This window comes from Apus apus, chromosome 1 (assembly GCF_020740795.1).
Source record: "Apus apus isolate bApuApu2 chromosome 1, bApuApu2.pri.cur, whole genome shotgun sequence".
In the NCBI taxonomy this organism is placed as follows: domain Eukaryota; kingdom Metazoa; phylum Chordata; class Aves; order Apodiformes; family Apodidae; genus Apus; species Apus apus.
In genome coordinates this window covers 163,756,419-163,773,965 of record NC_067282.1, presented here as the reverse complement: position 1 = coordinate 163,773,965, position 17,547 = coordinate 163,756,419, and the positions used below count along the sequence as shown (strand labels likewise).

At 39.8% G+C, this 17,547-nt stretch overlaps 2 protein-coding genes across 4 annotated transcripts in view; one reads left to right on the top strand and one right to left on the bottom strand.

Annotated features, from left to right (window-relative positions):
• Nucleotides 1-6,911: 6,911 nt before the first annotated feature.
• Nucleotides 6,912-13,016, bottom strand: CCDC59 (coiled-coil domain containing 59). Its single transcript, XM_051608992.1, has 4 exons — nucleotides 12,863-13,016; nucleotides 11,308-11,530; nucleotides 8,829-8,928; nucleotides 6,912-7,159 (listed from the first exon to the last, which is right to left on the bottom strand). The coding sequence occupies exons 1-4, from the start codon at nucleotides 12,990-12,992 to the stop codon at nucleotides 6,998-7,000; spliced, it is 615 nt and encodes a 204-aa protein (XP_051464952.1). The 5' UTR covers nucleotides 12,993-13,016; the 3' UTR covers nucleotides 6,912-6,997.
• A 243-nt stretch (nucleotides 13,017-13,259) lies between these two features.
• Nucleotides 13,260-17,547, top strand: part of METTL25 (methyltransferase like 25) — a 64,181-nt gene continuing 59,893 nt past the window's right edge. For all 3 annotated transcript variants that reach the window (XM_051608991.1, XM_051608989.1, XM_051608990.1), the window contains exon 1: nucleotides 13,260-13,526. In XM_051608991.1, the coding sequence (XP_051464951.1) occupies nucleotides 13,271-13,526 (256 nt within the window). In that variant the 5' untranslated portion in view covers nucleotides 13,260-13,270. The remainder of the gene's footprint in view (nucleotides 13,527-17,547) is intronic.

Below are 17,547 nucleotides of genomic sequence, written 5' to 3'. Positions count from 1 at the left end.
ACAACCAGTAGCATAGATGCAGACTTGAATACTGTGTTGCCAACTGTCAGGAATGCTGAGCAAATGAGTTTTCTGCCATGTGTGTAAACATGCAGTAAAATTTCTACACGCTTCAAATGCTCAGGATCTGTATGGAGCTGCTGTAAAACTCCCTGCCATAAATCTGATGAGTCTGGGCCAGATCAGACATACTGTGTGTGCACTGAATACAGAGTTTGCATGTGCACAGTAAATCCTAAATGCTGAGACCAGATGAATCTCCTGCCAATGAAACAGCCATCTGTGGAGGGCAGCTACTTCCATTCATCCCTGGAAAATCCTCAACAAAAATACAGCAGTCCTGTTGTCGGGGAGCAACCCCAGAACTGGTGTAGGTAGGAAACATAAAATATATCAGCCTGAAGACTGTTTTAATTATGAACACTCGATTGGTGTATGCAGCTCTTGGGAAAAGGACACTTCAACAGCACAAGCCTGACTAGTCTTGTGGATGCTTCCACATAGAAAACTACAAGCAGTCCTTAAAACTAATAACAGATTTAAAAATTTATTCTTAAGTAGTCAACTTAGGATTCTATTCTGAAAAAAAGTTTGTTTGCTTATTTTACCCTAACTTAACTGGACAAAAAGGAAATAACATAAATATTAAGAACCAAATGATAAAACATTAAGGCCTTACCCCAATCTAGCATTATCTTGCTACTGTACATGTTTCACCACTTGGGTCTCCTTAAAGCAATCTAAGCCATGTGTGTAAGTCGTTTGAGTTGGCCATTATCCTAAAACATACGACGTATTACAGTACAGTTTTAATTTTTGTAAATGTTCAATAGGAGGAGATTTATTTCTATTTTCATGCCAGCATGCCTTTGACTTTTAGATTAGGATGACAGGTTAGCAATTGCAGGACATGTACTTTCCATCTGCTATTGGCATTTAATTTAAGTTCTAGTATTTTATTATATCACATAAGGAAGTAAAAGGAAAAAAGGGAAAAAAACCCCCAAAACTACCATGCAGCAAATCATTACTGTTTGGAAAAATAAAATAAAACAAAAATCTGGGGACAAAACAAGGAACTGCCATAACACAATGAACAGCTACTTGCTCAAAGGGAGCTGAGAAACACAGCATCCTGCTGCCCTGTCCTGGGCAGCTGTGTGGGATACACTCAGGACTGTTTTGCTGTTCAATTGCTCAGGAAGTGTTTTTCACTCTGTATTTTACCAAAACTGCACTGTGAATCATGGACTTCTAATTAAGTTTTGTTGCCAAATGACCCTTGCAAAGGCTTCTTCAAGATGTAAGACAAGATTAATTTCACCTACATCCAGAAGTCTACATGATAGGACTAATCACCATAAACTCTCTAGGGACAGATCTGTATCTCTAGGAGTACTACCTGGAATTTATGTTCAGATGAGATTATTTGCCCCTTGATGGTATTACTCACTGACTACAGAAAGCCTTAAGAATGTTAGAGATAGAATGTTAGATTTATACTCTTAAAACAGGACAAATGAAACTACCTTCAATTTGTCAGCTCATGTTTCAGGAATTCCCTCATTGGTTTGGGTTTTTGGGTTTTTTTACTTTTCATGTCCCAGAACATCTTTCACTACATAGCAGTGTCATCAGATGTACAACTGTAATCTCTAAAATACACAAAAATAATAAAAACTAGACTTGTAGCTTCTTTTCCAAGTCACAAACACAGTAACAATGAGAAAGTGTATCAGTATCATATGGCAACACAACCCATACTGCACCATCCTCTTGTTTTTGAGAGCTTCCATGGAGTGAAATTTTCAATGCAGAGTGCAGCACAGGACTACTACATTACAATCACTCCTGAATGTCAGCACTTGTGCTGTTTACAGATATCATGGCAAAACCAGCACCCATGGTTCCTGAATACACATGCCAGCATTTATTTCCATAATGCTTTTACTTGTTCACTGCTCTCTGAAGTATTAGTAACAGCTACTTCAAAGTGAAATCCTGCTGGTAGCTACAGAACCACTACTCTTATTCATGCCCATTTTGTAGTTTCTATCATCTTCAGTGTTGTCTAAAGTCACTTCTGGTTGAACAGATTAGTCCCTTTCTGTGAACTTCGGTGGACTTCCAGATAGAAAAAAATAAGCTGTATGATTTCATGACCCAGGTCACACTTATTATTAAAAATTTCTAGCTACTGCATAACTCTCAGGAGCAAAAGGGTTTAGTCACTATGATCACAAGAAATATAAGCACAGGACCTAAATGAAAAGGTCATACTCCAGCTAGTAATCTCTAGAAGTCTCCTTAATTCCCTGAGCTATCCAAACATAATGGATAAAAGCAATCATGCTAAAAAAGTACATAAAAGAACCAGTTAGCAGTAGCCTGCTGTTAATTTTTACTACAGGTTTCCAATAACACAGAGGAAAACAAACTTTATCTAGATTAATTTATAATTTATCCTATTGTTGCTGTTCTTGTAATTGGATACCCCTGTTCAATGCTGTGTATACATGTAAAAATAGTTCCTTTCTTCTATTTTTTTTTTTGTTTGTTTATTTAAAAATAAGCTGTTTCTTAGATTAGAGGGACAGGCTCAAAACACACTATCAGCTCTTATAACCTGGCAACTACAAAGGGTCAAAAATAAAGGTATTTGTTTCTTACTGATTTCCAATAACCAGAATATATGCAGCAAGAAACACATCAATGGGGGCTTCAGCCCACTCTGACACCCCGTAAGCAGGTAAGTGCAGCCCAGCAGTAACCTTTTCATTTGTAGATCCTGGATTCCAGCCTACCACGAGCAGAAACCAGAGACCCTCCTCAGGGAACCAGTCTGTCTGCTTTTAGTACTTAGGGTTTTGTAACACAAATTGTCTCACAGTAGTCAGAAGACAACATTCAGCATTTTTGAATACTGGTAGTTTAGTTCTCTGTGCCATTTCTTATCAGACTATCTAGCAAGGGTGGGCTGAATAGGTTGGTGAAACATCATCATAGAATTATTAAGGTTGGAAGGGACCATAAAAATAATCAAGCTCAAACCCCCCTGCCATGAGCAGGGAACCCTGCCACTAGATCAGGTTGCACAAAACCTCATCCAACCTGGCCTTAAAAACCTCCAGGGATGGGGCATCAACAACCTCCCTGGGCAACCCATTCCAGTTCCTCACCACTCTTATAGTGAAGAATTTCTTCCTAATATCTAACCTAAATCTCCCCTCTCTCCATTTAAAACCATTACCTCTTGTCCTATCACTATCTTCTCTGATGAAAAGCCCCTCCCCAGCTTTCCTGTAGCCCCTTTCAAGTACTGGAAGGCTGTTGTAAGGTCTCCCCAGAGCCTTCTCTTCTCTAGGCTGAACAGCCCCAACTCTCTCAGCCTGTCTTTATAGCAGAGGTGCTCCAGGCCTTTGATCTGCTTGGTGCCCTTCTCTGGACCCTCTCCAGCAGGTCTGTATCTTTCTTGTGCTGAAGGCACCAGAACTGTACACAATATTCCAGGTGCAGTCTGAGCAGAGTAGAGGGGCAGCATCACCTCTGCCCTCCAGGATGTTATCCCAACATCAAGCTAGCTTCATTTATTTTTATGCCATTTATGTCTCCTTTTAATTCGCAAAGTGGGATCCTTATCTGGGTTGATATAAAAATATTAAAAATATAGATATAAATGTGGGGATAATCTCTTTTGGGGGGAAATACACAAATAAATCCAGACTTGAAAGTCCAAATGGCTATTAATTAAAAATACACAGAAGACAAAGAAGTTCATGGCAAAGTTGTACATAAATATAGAGAAATGGGCATATTGCAAGTCTAATTACCCAGCAGATTTATGAGTGGACAAACAATTAATTTAGCAAGAGTTTAGGCTAAACTACTTTATAATGTTTTCCTTTTTTTTCATTTTTCACATGCCAGAAAGGTCTTCTTATGTGCAAAGTCAGCAAGCTAGCTGCATGGTTCTCAGTTCATTGTTAATTACCCACTCAGCGTTTTCCAGAGGGCATGCATGTGTTAATAAAAATTCTACTGAAAATTGGTATTCCAGAGCTTTCTCCTGTCCTCACTGATTTTATTAAATGAAGTGCCCTGATGTTTTTCTTTCCAAAGCGTTAGTATTACAAATGAAAGGTTTTGTTTTTCGTATTAGTGGCAAGGGAAAAAAAAATCTTTCAAGATGTGTACAGGGTGAGAAAGTCCCTGTACTGTCAAAACCAGCTTAATGAGATGATCCATTTAAGATATTATTGTGATTTCCCAACAAATTACCTGCAAAAGGCTCAAGGGAAGATTCATGTTTTGTTCCTCAGAAACAAAAAGATAAAATGAACATATTGTAACTGATGCTTTCTACCTTCTCTTATTCCTGATTCACAGCTTCATTAGTCTATAATGAAAGGAAAAAAAGAGATGTATGAAATTGCCTGCATATCCAGGCAATTGAATATCCAACTTAGAGTGGAAAATTTCAGACTGTGCAGTCCTATCCCTTTCGCTTAATCTTACTCACTGACATACCAGAAAGACATAACTACTATGAAATCTGTAGGTTTTCAGGGAATAGAAAACATACTGTTAGAGAAATGGAGTGCATGACTAATTCAAAACAAAACAAACCCACCAAAAAAAAAAAACCAAAACAAACAAACAACAACAAAAAAACACCCCACTCTCACATTTCAACATCTTCACTACACAGTGAAGTTTAATAAAAACCAGTACAAGTAGGGGCCATTTCTTGGTACTTAGGTGGATCACGCTTTCAAACAAATAGCTGGTGCCTGCTGGAAGGATTTAATATCCCATTGGACTAACATCTAATGTTTCAAAAGACACAGTTGAAAGCAGCAGCTTTTACAGGCAGCCTCCATAAACTCATGTAATTGCCACTGGACTATTTTCCTAGCAATAAGCAGATTAAAAAAAAGTAACTAGATCTTTACTTCCTTCCTCAAAACACTCCCTCCACTCTCCATACTTTTTCCCATACAGAGATGATGGGTCAGCTGTTACACTGCTACTCTGTAAATGAAAGCAGAGGTTCCATTCCTTTCTCTGCCAGTATGACCCCAGGCCACTCAGCATCACCACGGCTGTGTCACTGCCTTCCAGTGTTGCTGAACTGATTTAAGAGGCACAGCAACACAGGAGTGCAGGCTCAAGAAGCAGCTGAGACACTGGACTGCACGGGCCTCTCATGACTACAGTCCTGGGCTGCTGCTTCATGGTAGTTAGCAAAGTACAGTGTGAGGAAATATGTGATTTTAAATTCTCTTGAGAACTGTTATATCAAGGATTACCTTCTGGTGGAAAAAAAAAAAAAAAAGGTCTCTTGTGTGTGAGCAGTTGGGTTTAGTCGTAAGCCCCTTTCAATCTTCAAATCAAATAAAGCCATGGAGGAGAGAAAGTGAGTGATGGGGAGAAATGGCAGAAACTCCCTCTCCTCCTTGAAACCAGCAGTGCTGGGTCTAAGGTCAGATACAGCACTGTTTTTTGATTAAGAGCTCTGCCTGATGGGGTTCTCTGAAGCACGGGAGGGAGAGGGAGGCATTTTCAGGTCTCTTCAGGAAAGTCAGATAAACCTGGTCTGTTTCTTATTAACTACCACCAAGGAATAAAAAAAGTAAAGAGAAGGGCAACAACTGAAGTTAGAATGAGGCAAGATTAAATTGTAATGACCAATACTTTGGAACACATAGTATGAATCCTGATCTTAAAATTCCAATTCTAAAACAAAACCAGAGAACACAAGTTAGGAAACATTTTTAAAAAATAAATTATAAAAGGAATTTCTTTTTAGAGAATTCTGTGCTTTTCCACTAATCAACACTGAGACTTCTTGTTGCTAAGGAAAGATAAAAAAAACAGAAGAGTGCTCAATACCTAGCCTATTCTCCAGGAATAATCAAGCATATGGAATTTTTTTATAGTAAATTTTTCACCCAATTTTATGCCAGAGACAAAAATCTGGATTTCAAATTCATCAAACTTTTTCCAATCGCTTCACAAATAAACACCATAACTAAAAGTGCACTGGTGTTTGGACTGTATGTAGACTGATGTCTATATAGTCTTTACTGCATCCAGAATGATTTCTTAGCTGCCAAAGTGAACTGAGATAAAGGCAAAAGTATACCAGTGTTCTCCTGCATAAAATTGTTAGCTTGCTTTTTATTGCAAACATATTATTATGTCTAAGAATGCTTTCATTTTATTAAGCCAAAAATCACCAATTGCATCTCCAAGATTTAAAATAATCCTTTTTCTAATGTGTTGCAGAGACTGAAGATTAGAAACCTGATATACTCCGCATATCAAAACCTCAACCCATCTACCTGATCCATCATAGCTAGAAAGTCAGACTGAAGTTTAGGAAGAAAACAACCACCAAAGTACAAATCACGAAGCACAAAGTGTATGTTAAGTCCACACGATCTTTACATTCAAACCATTTTTGGACCTTTCATAAGTTTTCTTTCTTCTTGGTGGAGAATGATAGACTACACCTGGATGGCTATTGTTCATGTTCCTTGTTTTCATGTGCCAAACCCTATCCAACAGCACACAAAACACATGCCTAGCCTTGGCAGTTCATCAGGTACCAGTTATGTTGCATGTATCATTTTACTCCAGTGAGCATAATTTTAGGAGTTACTATTGCAGAAAGTTCTAAAGTTGGAAAACAAATGTTTTACGCTAGGTAGATATACGTTCAGAGGGCAGTAGGCTCTAATGACTTGCAATTCATTGTATTACATAGCTAAGGAATTTAACTTTAGAAATACAGAATGATAATTTTCAAGGTACCAGATCTCTGTCCCTCTCAGTGTAGAATAGGTATTTTCACAATGAGTATCCTCCACTGTTGGGCTCATGCGACAAATCAAGCCAATGACAAGTCATTAAGAAGCAAAAAGACATCATTTATTAAAATTAATAAAATGTCCACAGGTAACCTAAGACCTGTAATTAAGATGCATGCAGAGGTTTAGGTATTTTGCTGTATTTTCTGAAGAAGAAACTCCATTTGTAAGTTTAGATTGGGCTGTCCTTTTTTTGTCTTCTTACTCAATATTTTATAAGCTTCCATTTTCTTTTGCTTGTACAGCCGTTGAGCTTCTTCTCTTTGTTGTTTCCTTTTTTCTGCTTCCTGAAATGAAAACAGATATGATTAGGAAAAAAAAAAATCACATACCTTCTATAACTATGAAACTATCTATAAACAATAAAATTTGTTTTTGTAAAGATACTGGCAGTTAGGTATTGTACTTACACTAGAAACACCAGTAAGTCTTAAAAGCTTAATCAGGACTCTCTTTTCACTGCATACTAGAATCAAGACATATACTGGCTAAAGCTTCAAGAGAAGATCCAAGCTTACTTCAGTAGATCATCTTACAGTAAGATTTATCACTAGAATATGTACTACTTCCTTTCTGCAAAATGAGCTCCTTGACTTTTTTTCTTAAATGACAGAGTGGCAAAAATTTCAGTTTATTCTCTTGACTGCAAGAAAGATTAAAAAAAACACCACATTTTTAACTGTACAAGCTTACTGTGTTGAGGGCATAGCACACATACATCCAAACCATTAATGGAAGCACTTACACTGTATGGATAATCATAATGGTATTATGTTCAGTTTTTATCAAACAGCTTACACCCCCTAGTGTTGCAATTTTCATAAGTAATTTGAGTAAACAACTATAACAAAAAAGCTAACTAGCTTGCTTCACTTTTATCACGTCCCACCAAAATATGCAAGACATCATAAATCAGACTGAAGGGTTGCTTGAGTTTATTTGGGTGAATTCTTCTCATAAAGCTTATTCTTTGAAATGCAGTGCCATGCTAACCACAAAGACAGATGTTTCTGCAGCATGCCTAAACAGATGATAATTTATTAATTGTGGTTTTGTTTTCCATGACATAGCTAGCTGCTGTGATGTACAAAAACTAGCAAGAAAGCTCTGCAACACAAAATATAAAATTAACCAGAAATAACCAAAGAAAATATTACTAATTAAATCTAAAAGGCTTGGGGGGGAAGCCCGCAAATAAAACATCTCTCTATTCAGAATGCTTCACTTGTTTTACTCTAATCATTAACATAATTAATTCCTTTTTTTTTAAGCCAGAGTAGCATATACTCTTAACTTACCTGTAATTAACTTCCTACAGAATAAATGTACTGCTGTTCAGCATATTGTTGTAAACAACATCAATTTCAGTTACCAACCAAGTGCTTACTCAAAGCAAGAACATTCATCTTACTCAGGTAGCTGTTACCTCCTTTTGTGTTCTTTTCTGATCTCTACTAAACCCTTTTTTGTGCGGAGGCCAAAACCTTGCCTTTTAAGCTTTTCTTTTCCCAACATCAATGACATCAAATCCAGTGTTTGCTAATGTACCTGAGAGTAAAGTATGTGATGATCATCATACCAGTATTCCACATAAACGACTACTGTTACTACGGCATTTAGCTGCCTTTTGTTTTGCTTTATTATCTTAAACAAGAACAAAAATGCTAACACCTCCCCTCAGGCAACGCTCAAATGCTGCTCAAAGAACACTTCTTGGAGTCTTGCTGGGTTTTTGTTTATTCCTCTAAACAAGCTGGTTATAGCACTTGTTCTTTTTAGCATGATCTGCAGCTAATATTCAAAATAGAAACTCTCAGCTAAAAAACAACATAATTCACCCAGAATCACGGATCAACTTCCATAAAACCACTGTAGTTTTCAATACAGCTAAACTGAAGAAATAATGTTTTATCCACCTATATATTTATGTAATATTTATCCAGCAGACAGATTTACCTCTTTCTTTCTAGCACGCTCAGCCTGTATTTTCTCATACTCTTCTTTTGCCTTCTGATTGGACGTCTTCTTCTTAAACTTTGCTTCAGTCATAGCTGAACTGTAAGAAAAAGTAGAGGGACTTCAAATCTAGGCTATCACCAAGCAGACATAACCATAAATTCCATAGTCACTGCAGAATCAGAGTATAGCCTTCAATTATTTTTTGCATACTTAGGAAAGTTAATTAGAAATAAAGATTTACAGATTATGTAAGTGACAAGTAAGGCCTCTTAGGCTCATCCTTCCACACGGAACGGATACGTGATTGCACAACTGATGTGACACCAGACATCATCACGACATGTCATGTAATGAGCATCTAAGCATGAAGACGCAACAAACTAGAGTGGACTGCACAGAGCTTTTACTAGCACATACACCCTACCTGCTGGATCTTCACATGGATGATGTCTCATAAAGTTTAAGGAGTGCCTAAAAGAGTTTTTTTCCCCATCAAACTAGCTCTTCAGAGCTAGAAAAAATGAATGTACTAGCTTAGAGCTCTATTATTTCTTTCTAGTTCCGACACACAGATTTAACTGCTGAGACACCCAGGACAGCCAACTGTTAGCAGATTGCCTGCCAGAGTCAGGCTGACATGGCAAGGTGAAAAAGCACAGTAGTAACAAAGCCTTTCCAAAGCTTCTTCTTGAAGGAGATGGCATGTTATCATCCATAGTGGTCTGAGATTAGGAACTGAATTTTCCTTCCCAATTTCAATACAAAAAACTGCCCAGGTGCCTTTCAAAGAAAACAGTACAACTAGTGCCATTTGTCTGGCATTCATTGTCACCTTGCTTCAAATGGATTTTTGTTATTTAGTTTTGTTGGGGTTTTTTCCTGATTTACAATAGAGCCATTACATAAAGAGTAATATTTTACACTTGAAAAACATAAGCTTTGCTAACAGCTGTTCACAAAGTAAGTTGTAATTACTCTGTTACTCACACTACAAAAAATGAGAATAAGCCATCATCATCTAGGATATTTCAGAGAGATGACCAAAAAGGAAAGTGAAGGTATTTACTCATACTTTCATTTAGAAATACCATACTCTGTAGAAGAAAAATCATCTTTGCTTTATTCTCATCTCTACCTTGTGGCAATACTGTGTAATGACACCTCATCTTCTCAAAGTACAAAGCCACTTCAATTACAGTATATGATAAAACAGAATTACCTAATCAAAGTCTTACTTTACATCCCCACAGAACACTAAAGTCTACCTAACAGACTCTGCACATCACCCCACATCACAGATTAGCAGTCGCCTTTTTGCAAATTAATTCTGGTTTATAATCATGAAGCATAGCTTAGGAAAAAAAGAAAACCCCTCTGGTTCTAGGAAAAACAGTCCTATTTCACAGATCCCCACAAATTAGCTGACTATTCCAGACAAAGCTCTACCTTTCTCCTACTGCTGGGCTTAGTTCTGACTGCATTTTCCCTTGTCTCCCAAGCATTCTTCCCAGGAAAGCTTAGATGTAGAGACACTCTGAAATTCAGAAACTTACAGCACTCCTTGTACTGCAGACAAAAAGGCATTATCTCAAGCACTATACCTGAATGCTGTTTAAAAACACAGCTGTGATGGCACTACACCTGAATGACTACTGCTTTTCACCTTACTGACTTAACAGAGATTTCAGGGGGAATGACTGTCACACAGGGAAAAGAGTTCTCTGACATTTGTTAGCTTGCAAATTAAAAATTCCATTTGACTTCTCCCAGTTGTTGCAAGTAAATTTAAAACAAACAAACAAAAAACTCCCCCCACAAAAAAAAACACACCACTGGCAAACAATTAAGATAAGTTTATTATTTAAAAGTATTACCTTGATCAAGAACACTTTACTGCCTTAAGGTTTAACTAAATCCTCCATTTCATTTTTTAAAAAATTCATAGCTAAGATCCCCCCAAAAGTAGCCGTACCACAGAAGGGCAACTGCACATATTGCTCATTCTAGCAAAAAAACAATGCAATACGAAGAAAACAACTTATAAAATTGGGAATGGAAAGATAATACAAACACACTCCTGAAAAGTGATGTTAGTTTAAAAATAAGGAAAACTGTGTAGACTCAAGAGCACACTACCAGAAATGCAGGCTCTTCTCTTTACAGACATGGTAAGAAGTTAGTCAAACACTTACTGCTCTTGGGCTGAACCCTAACCTTAAAGTACAATGGCAACTGTCAAATTATTTCTGCGGAACCAAGCCCTAACATCATCCACTTTGCTTTCTGATCCTGATGCAACAAAACAAAGCCATTTGTTTACATTTTCTAACAACTAGGAAAAACATTTAAGACCTAATGGCACATTTTTTATAAAAGCAAATCACAATACCGAATTCTATGTCATTATTAGTTCTAAAATATTTCTTTAATGATGGAAACAATTACTTGTTTTTAGAGACATACTTAAAATACTTACTCTGCTGCTTTATTAAGTTTTTCTTCTGACGAAACTGAATCACCTGGAGTCCTGCGCCGTTTCTTAAGCATTTCTTCCTCAGCTAGGTAAAGATGTTTCAAGTGCTCTGGGTAGGTATCAGTAAACTGATCATCCTGTTGTGAATTGATCTTCCTTCCCTTTTTTAACAATTTCCTGTATTGTCTTATGATCTTTTGTTTTCTCCGAAATGCAAATCCTCGTCCTAGAAGTGTAAGAAGAAGAGTTAAATACACCTGCACTGAAGCAGTACCAAACATTTCATTTGCCGCCAGGACCAGTTCAATCAATTTTCTTTCCAAAATAGAAAAAAACCCCACTATTTATGCTAATTTTAATAAGATCAGTTAAAAATTCAAGGAAAAACATTGTTAAACAGCTGTTCCTTATTGCTGCATCACAATTTGTACAGATTTACTGAAAATTATCACCTAAACCCTTGAGAGAACATGCCATTGCAAGCATAATGCTTAATGTACACCCAGTATTATACCCCTTTGTCAGTGCTTTTGAATCCAGTTAAAAGATCAGAGAATCACAGAACGGTTTGGGTTGAAAGAGACCTCGAAGATCACCTAGTTTCAACCCCCCTGTATGGGCAGGGACACCTCCCACTAGACCAGGTTGCTCAAAGCCCCATCCAGCCTGACCTCAAACACCTCCAGGGAGAGGGCATTCACAACTTCTCTGGGCAACCTGTTACAGTGTCTCAGCACCCTCTCGGTGAAGAACTGCTTCCTAACAGCAATACTGGCTGCTTAACAAGTCCTCATCTGCAACTGCACAGAAAAAAAATAACTGGAACACTGTATTATATATTCCAGTGTATGTTTTCACACAAATAGGATTTTTATCACCACTACCTTCTTTCTACACCCATAAAGGAAGAGCTTTTCTACAAGCGCAAAAGTATGCTAATGCTACAGAACGATTTAGCCTTAAAGGAAGCACCTGAAAATGGTTGTTTCAGACTCAATCGTTATATAACCACTTATCAATCTTAACACTTCTTTTTCCTAATATGTTACTTTTTGTCTTTGTCTTAGGATCTACTCACTTTTATAATACTCATTAAGAAAACAGTTTCTAAAGGCAGCAAGTCCAAACTAGCCCCAACTTCTCCTTTAATTCTGTCTCCAAAGTTGAAATTTCAGAAAAGTGCTGCAAAAGCTGATCTTGTTTTGTCTATCGTCTCATCGCTACACTTGCATATCTACCTATCAATAGACCGAAGCTGTTTCCAAGCACGCTTCTATTTTAACATACAGCTTCACAGAAAACTGGAAGCGAGTCCTACAAGAGAGACATCCCCACCCGGCCTAAGCGCACCACCCAAACGGCGTCCCCATCCGCCCTGCAGACACCGGCCCTGAGCTCGCCCCGGCAGGCAGGCCAGGCCCCGCCCGGGCCAAGCCAGCCCGGCGGCGCGGCGGGAGGCCAAGGGCCCGGCCCGGGCCTCGTCGGCTTCGTCTCTCCCACCACGACTAGAGCGCAGACGCGCCGGGGGCCAGTCGCGGCTGCCCCCGCCTCGACTCACCCTCCTGGACGCTCCCTAGGGCGCCGCGCAGCAAGACGGGCCCCCACCGGCGCTTTCGGCGGGGTCCGCGAGCCGCGCCGCCGGCATCTTCCGCCGCTGCCCCCGGCCCACCGCGCCGCGCCGCCGCCATCGCTCTCCGGGTGTCGCGCAGCGATCACGTCACCAAGTTGCGCCGCCGCCTCCAGCGCTCGGCGCTCGATCCACCCACCTCCGCAGCAGCCGAGCGCAGGCCCGGGGAACCGAGCGCAGGCCCCGGGAACCGAGCGCAGGCCCCGGGAACCGAGCGCAGGCCCCGGAACCGAGCGCAGGCCCCGGAACCGAGCGCAGGCCTCGGGAACCGAGCGCAGGCCCCGGGAACCGAGCGCAGGCCCGGGGAACCGAGCGCGGCCGCCGCCTTCGCCCGCCGCCATGCCGGGCCCCCCCCGCGCGCCGCCGGGCCCCCCCCGCGCGCTGCCGCCCCAGCTCTCCCCGGCGGGGGCGGCGGGGGCGCTGCGGCGCGTGGCGCGGTTCCTGGCGCGCGCGCTGCCGCTGTGCCGCGCGCACACGGTGGAGTTCTACACGCGCGCGCTGTGGGGCCGGCTGGTGGCCGCGCGCCCCGCCGCCGTGCTGCGCGCGCTGCAGCGGCCCCTGGCGGAGGCCTCCGGCGCCGCGGCGGGGCGGTGGGGTGAGTAGGGGCGGGGCCTTGGGGGGGAGGGGGGGGCGGCGGGGGCTCCCCCTGCCGGGCGCCTGACGCTCCATCGGTTTCCTCTCTATCTTCAAACTTATTTTCCTTGCTTTAATAAACCAGGAGAATGTCACACCGCTCTCCTCGGCTGCCTTTCCCTGCGCCCTTGGCCGCTGCCTTCCTGCGGCCACCCCGAGGGGCTGTGCCGTGGCTTTGCCTCCAGGTGAAGCCCTTCCCGCTCTTTCGTGCCTCTTGTTCGCTCCAGGAGCATTCCTCTTTTCCAGGGCAGCAGGGGGTGTGCGGAACCGGCGTGGCTCGCCTGAAGAGCGGCCGTGGCGGGAGGAATTGCCCGTGAGGAGGCTCGCCCTGGTGACAGCCGTGATGATGGTCTCGGTTTATAAATCATCCTGTTGGCTTAGAAAGTAAATGAAACTCCTCTGTTAGACTCCTGTGCTCTGACTAATTTCGGAAGAACAGAAACAAAATTAATTAAAAAAAAAAACAAAAACAAAATCAAAAAGAAAGAAAACCCCACACAACCAAACAAAACCCTCCACGTGAATGGAGAGATGCAGCAGCTAAAAGTCCTCCAAATGTTGAAACTCTGGGAATGTGGAGGACAGCTGGGAAAAGGCTTGAGCGCCACTTTCCTAGAGGTCTGTAATAATGAGTGTCTGGCAAAGGAAAACACAAGGCAGTTTCATTTCTGACAAGACCTGTTTAAGAAGCACTTCATATTTTTGGTAGTTTTCAAGTAACTGGAGAGGAAGCCAGCTATGAAACTGTATTACTGAATTTGCTGCAGTCCAAGTGAAGGGGAACGTACCAGTAAGACACTTGCAGGCAGAGCACAGAAATTAATATAAAGCATCTGAAAGGGACAGTATCTGGGGGGACTGAGCCCCAGCAAAGAGGTCCATTTCAAAACTAAGGTAAAACCTTTGACAAGGAACTTAGCAGAGAGAAACTTGCATCATGCCGAAGCTTGTGGAGTGTAGACAAGTGTAGATGGCCCTGGTGTAGGATTAGCTCTGAAATGCTACCTGACATGAGATGGGAAAACACACTGTGCAATGGAAGGGCCTGCAGGAGCGAGCATGTGGAGCTCTGTACTTTTTGGCATAGAAGGCAAGCTAAGATAATTATTTGGATTTGAATAAAGATTGAAGAACTGTGAATTGCTACATCACTTGTAACATTTCTTTCTTGGATCTAAAGACTTCAGAAATATTAGCTGCAAGACTCATTTTTAAAGGGTTGAGGTATCTAGGGGAAAAAAACCAAAACACAGAATTTGTGCGTGAAAAAGACACTGGATTATGAATTAACTTCAAGAGCCAGATGGAAGCAAGACAGTGGTCCAGCCTGCAAGCAAAAGTGTTGGGAAGCAGTGAGGAAAAAAATTTAATGTTTTTGACAGATAATGTCAGAGTCAGAGCTGGTTCAGAACACCATGACATAAAATAGAGGCTAATTATTAGATGATGCCATCAAAAAGAAAACACTAAAGGAAAATTTCTCTGATCCTGCCATTTCTATGAGAAAGCCCAGAAAATGATTCAGACACTGAAGTGGTGGCCTGTAGAGTAGAAGGAGAACCAGGAAGGCATAATATTATTTGGTAGATTTAAAAATTGGAAAATCATTTAATGATGTATATGCAAATTGCATGTTACAGAAGACACAATTTATGGCTAAAATGAAGCACATGTCTTGGAGCGGTATGAAGCTTTCATGCTGTGGCTAAAATATAACAGTTCTCCATTGGTTTTCTACAGGGATTACTTATGCTCATTAAAAAAAGAGTTGCCCTTTTTTTTCTAGCCTCAACATTATAGTGAGTTATTAACATTTGGAAAGTTTTGAGACAGTCTCAAAATATCTTCAGTATTATGACAAAATTGGAGGCACTGTTATGGAATAGGCATGTGCTTGCTGATGTGGTCCTTTATGCCTGATTTGTTTGGCTGCATGGTATCTGTCCATCCAGTCATATGATGAAAATGCATCATAATAGAATAAGAGTTTTCCAGCAAAGATACCTGCTAACATCTACCTATATTTGAAAATGAATGCAGTTAGCCTGTATTAAAATTAGGGCTGAGAAACAGTATCATTGCTCATTTGAGAGCATTAGTACTACTGAATAACATTAGAGATCAGAAACCCCGTATAAACAGAAGTTACTCTTCCTTATATTCCTGTAAAATATTAACTGCATATGTGGTGGTTCTTCAAAATTATCAGAGATTTAAATGTTAATTATTTACCCTGAAATAGGTACTAAGAGAGTCTCCAAACATGCTATCGGTCATAGAACTACTTTTTTCTTTGAGTGTGGCTATGAGAATAGATTTATTTTGTATTTTCGAATGACATCGTGGTCACGTACCCCAAATACCTTACTCAAAGTATGTGTAAAATGACATTTTGATTTCACAAGGTAAAACCTTTGCTTCCTAAGTGAGAGGTTTTACATTTATACATTCATAATCCCCAAACCAGTATGAAGAGCTTTCAAGAATCTGTTCTAATAGGGATCCCAAATTAAATTACAGGGAGACATGATCTACATTTGACAGAATTGGTCTGAAAATGTGAAGTTGTTAGTTCGTACTCACATAGCTCTGCAAACTAAAAAGTAACATTATTGCAGATTGGCACAAAACTATTACTCTCCACAATATTTTGTTACAATAGGGATTCTGACAAATACCCGTGCTGAATTGTAGTTTTAGAAGCTAGCAAGCAAGAAATTACAATTCTGTTGTACAGTATTATATGCAAGAAGATAATCACGTTACAGAACATTACATTACATGGTCTGTAAATCAGTTTCAGAGAATATTTTCAGATATTTGTCAGATGTTATTTTATTATAATGATGATATAAAGGGTGGAACCCTTGTTTTCAGTTGTAGCCTACAGAAAAGTTTCAGATCCATTTTAAGATACAGAAAACTGTTTTATATTTTTATACTTCAAAAAGCTGACATTTGTCATACTGCATCTTCTTTATCACACGTCATTGCTGTAAATTGGACACAGACAGAAAAATCTGTGTTTAAGTATTTTCATATTTTACTGTAAAACACTGTTTGTAATATAATTCTAATTTTTGGCATATGTTTCTTTCCTCTGAAATTTATGTGTAAGTGTATGGACTGATTGCTTAAAAGACACAGTAGATTTCATCTTGTGAGTAGCCGAAGTAGAACCATTTTGAGAAAACTAACATTTATTATACTCATAAATAACACATAGTTAGACAACTACCATGCCATAGTTTGAAGTCATGCTTCAGATACCTTCATGTTGGGTTTTTTCTTTTAGCTGGCAAGCTGAGAAAACAATTTAAATTAGGTAGGAGTGTTATTACAGACAAAATACGAGTGATCTTGTATGAGATGCTACTAGTTCTGTTTAAGTTCTTCCATCAGATAACTGAATTCAGGGTTGTTACACAATGGGGTATAACTGCACTTCATTTCAATTAAATGAGATTTGTAAGGTGCATTAATATCATTTATTGTGTCATATGCTGAAAAAGTGGAAGCAGGCATGCTTTGGGCTTACAGTCTTTTCATGGGTTCTGACAAAAGCAGAAAACTCCAAATTTCAATTATCATTCCTAGGAAACCTAGGAAAGTTAGAAAGTTTCAAGATAAGTTGTATTTGTGCAATATAGTAGAATCAGCAGGAACTATGGTGAGAGGAAGATTGGGTTGCTAAGTATTGTGAATTCAATAGATGTTTTCCTTTACACCATAAAATCAATTTACCGAGTGCAGTTTTAATACCCAGTAGAGTTCTAAATACTAGTGTTCCTGCTCATATCCCAAAGAAATGTAATTGGCTTCCTTTAAACTCCAAACCGAGAGGCTGGTTTTGGTTCTGTGAAATAGTTTATTTCACTGACAGATTTTTCTTAATTGATGGTGTGAGTTTGTTTTGATGCATTTTGACATTTGTTTTCACTTACATAATTTCCATGAGAGAAATTTGAGGAATCAGAAAAAAC

Coding starts and splice junctions, on each gene's coding strand:
- CCDC59 (XM_051608992.1), bottom strand. CDS start 12,992: ATGGCGGCGGCGCGGCGCGGTGGGCCGGGGGCAGCGGCGGAAGATGCC. Junction 11,531..12,862: donor CCTAGGGAGCGTCCAGGAGG/GTGAGTCGAGGC, acceptor TTACACTTCTAG/GACGAGGATTTGCATTTCGG. Junction 7,160..8,828: donor AGCGTGCTAGAAAGAAAGAG/GTAAATCTGTCT, acceptor TTTTCATTTCAG/GAAGCAGAAAAAAGGAAACA.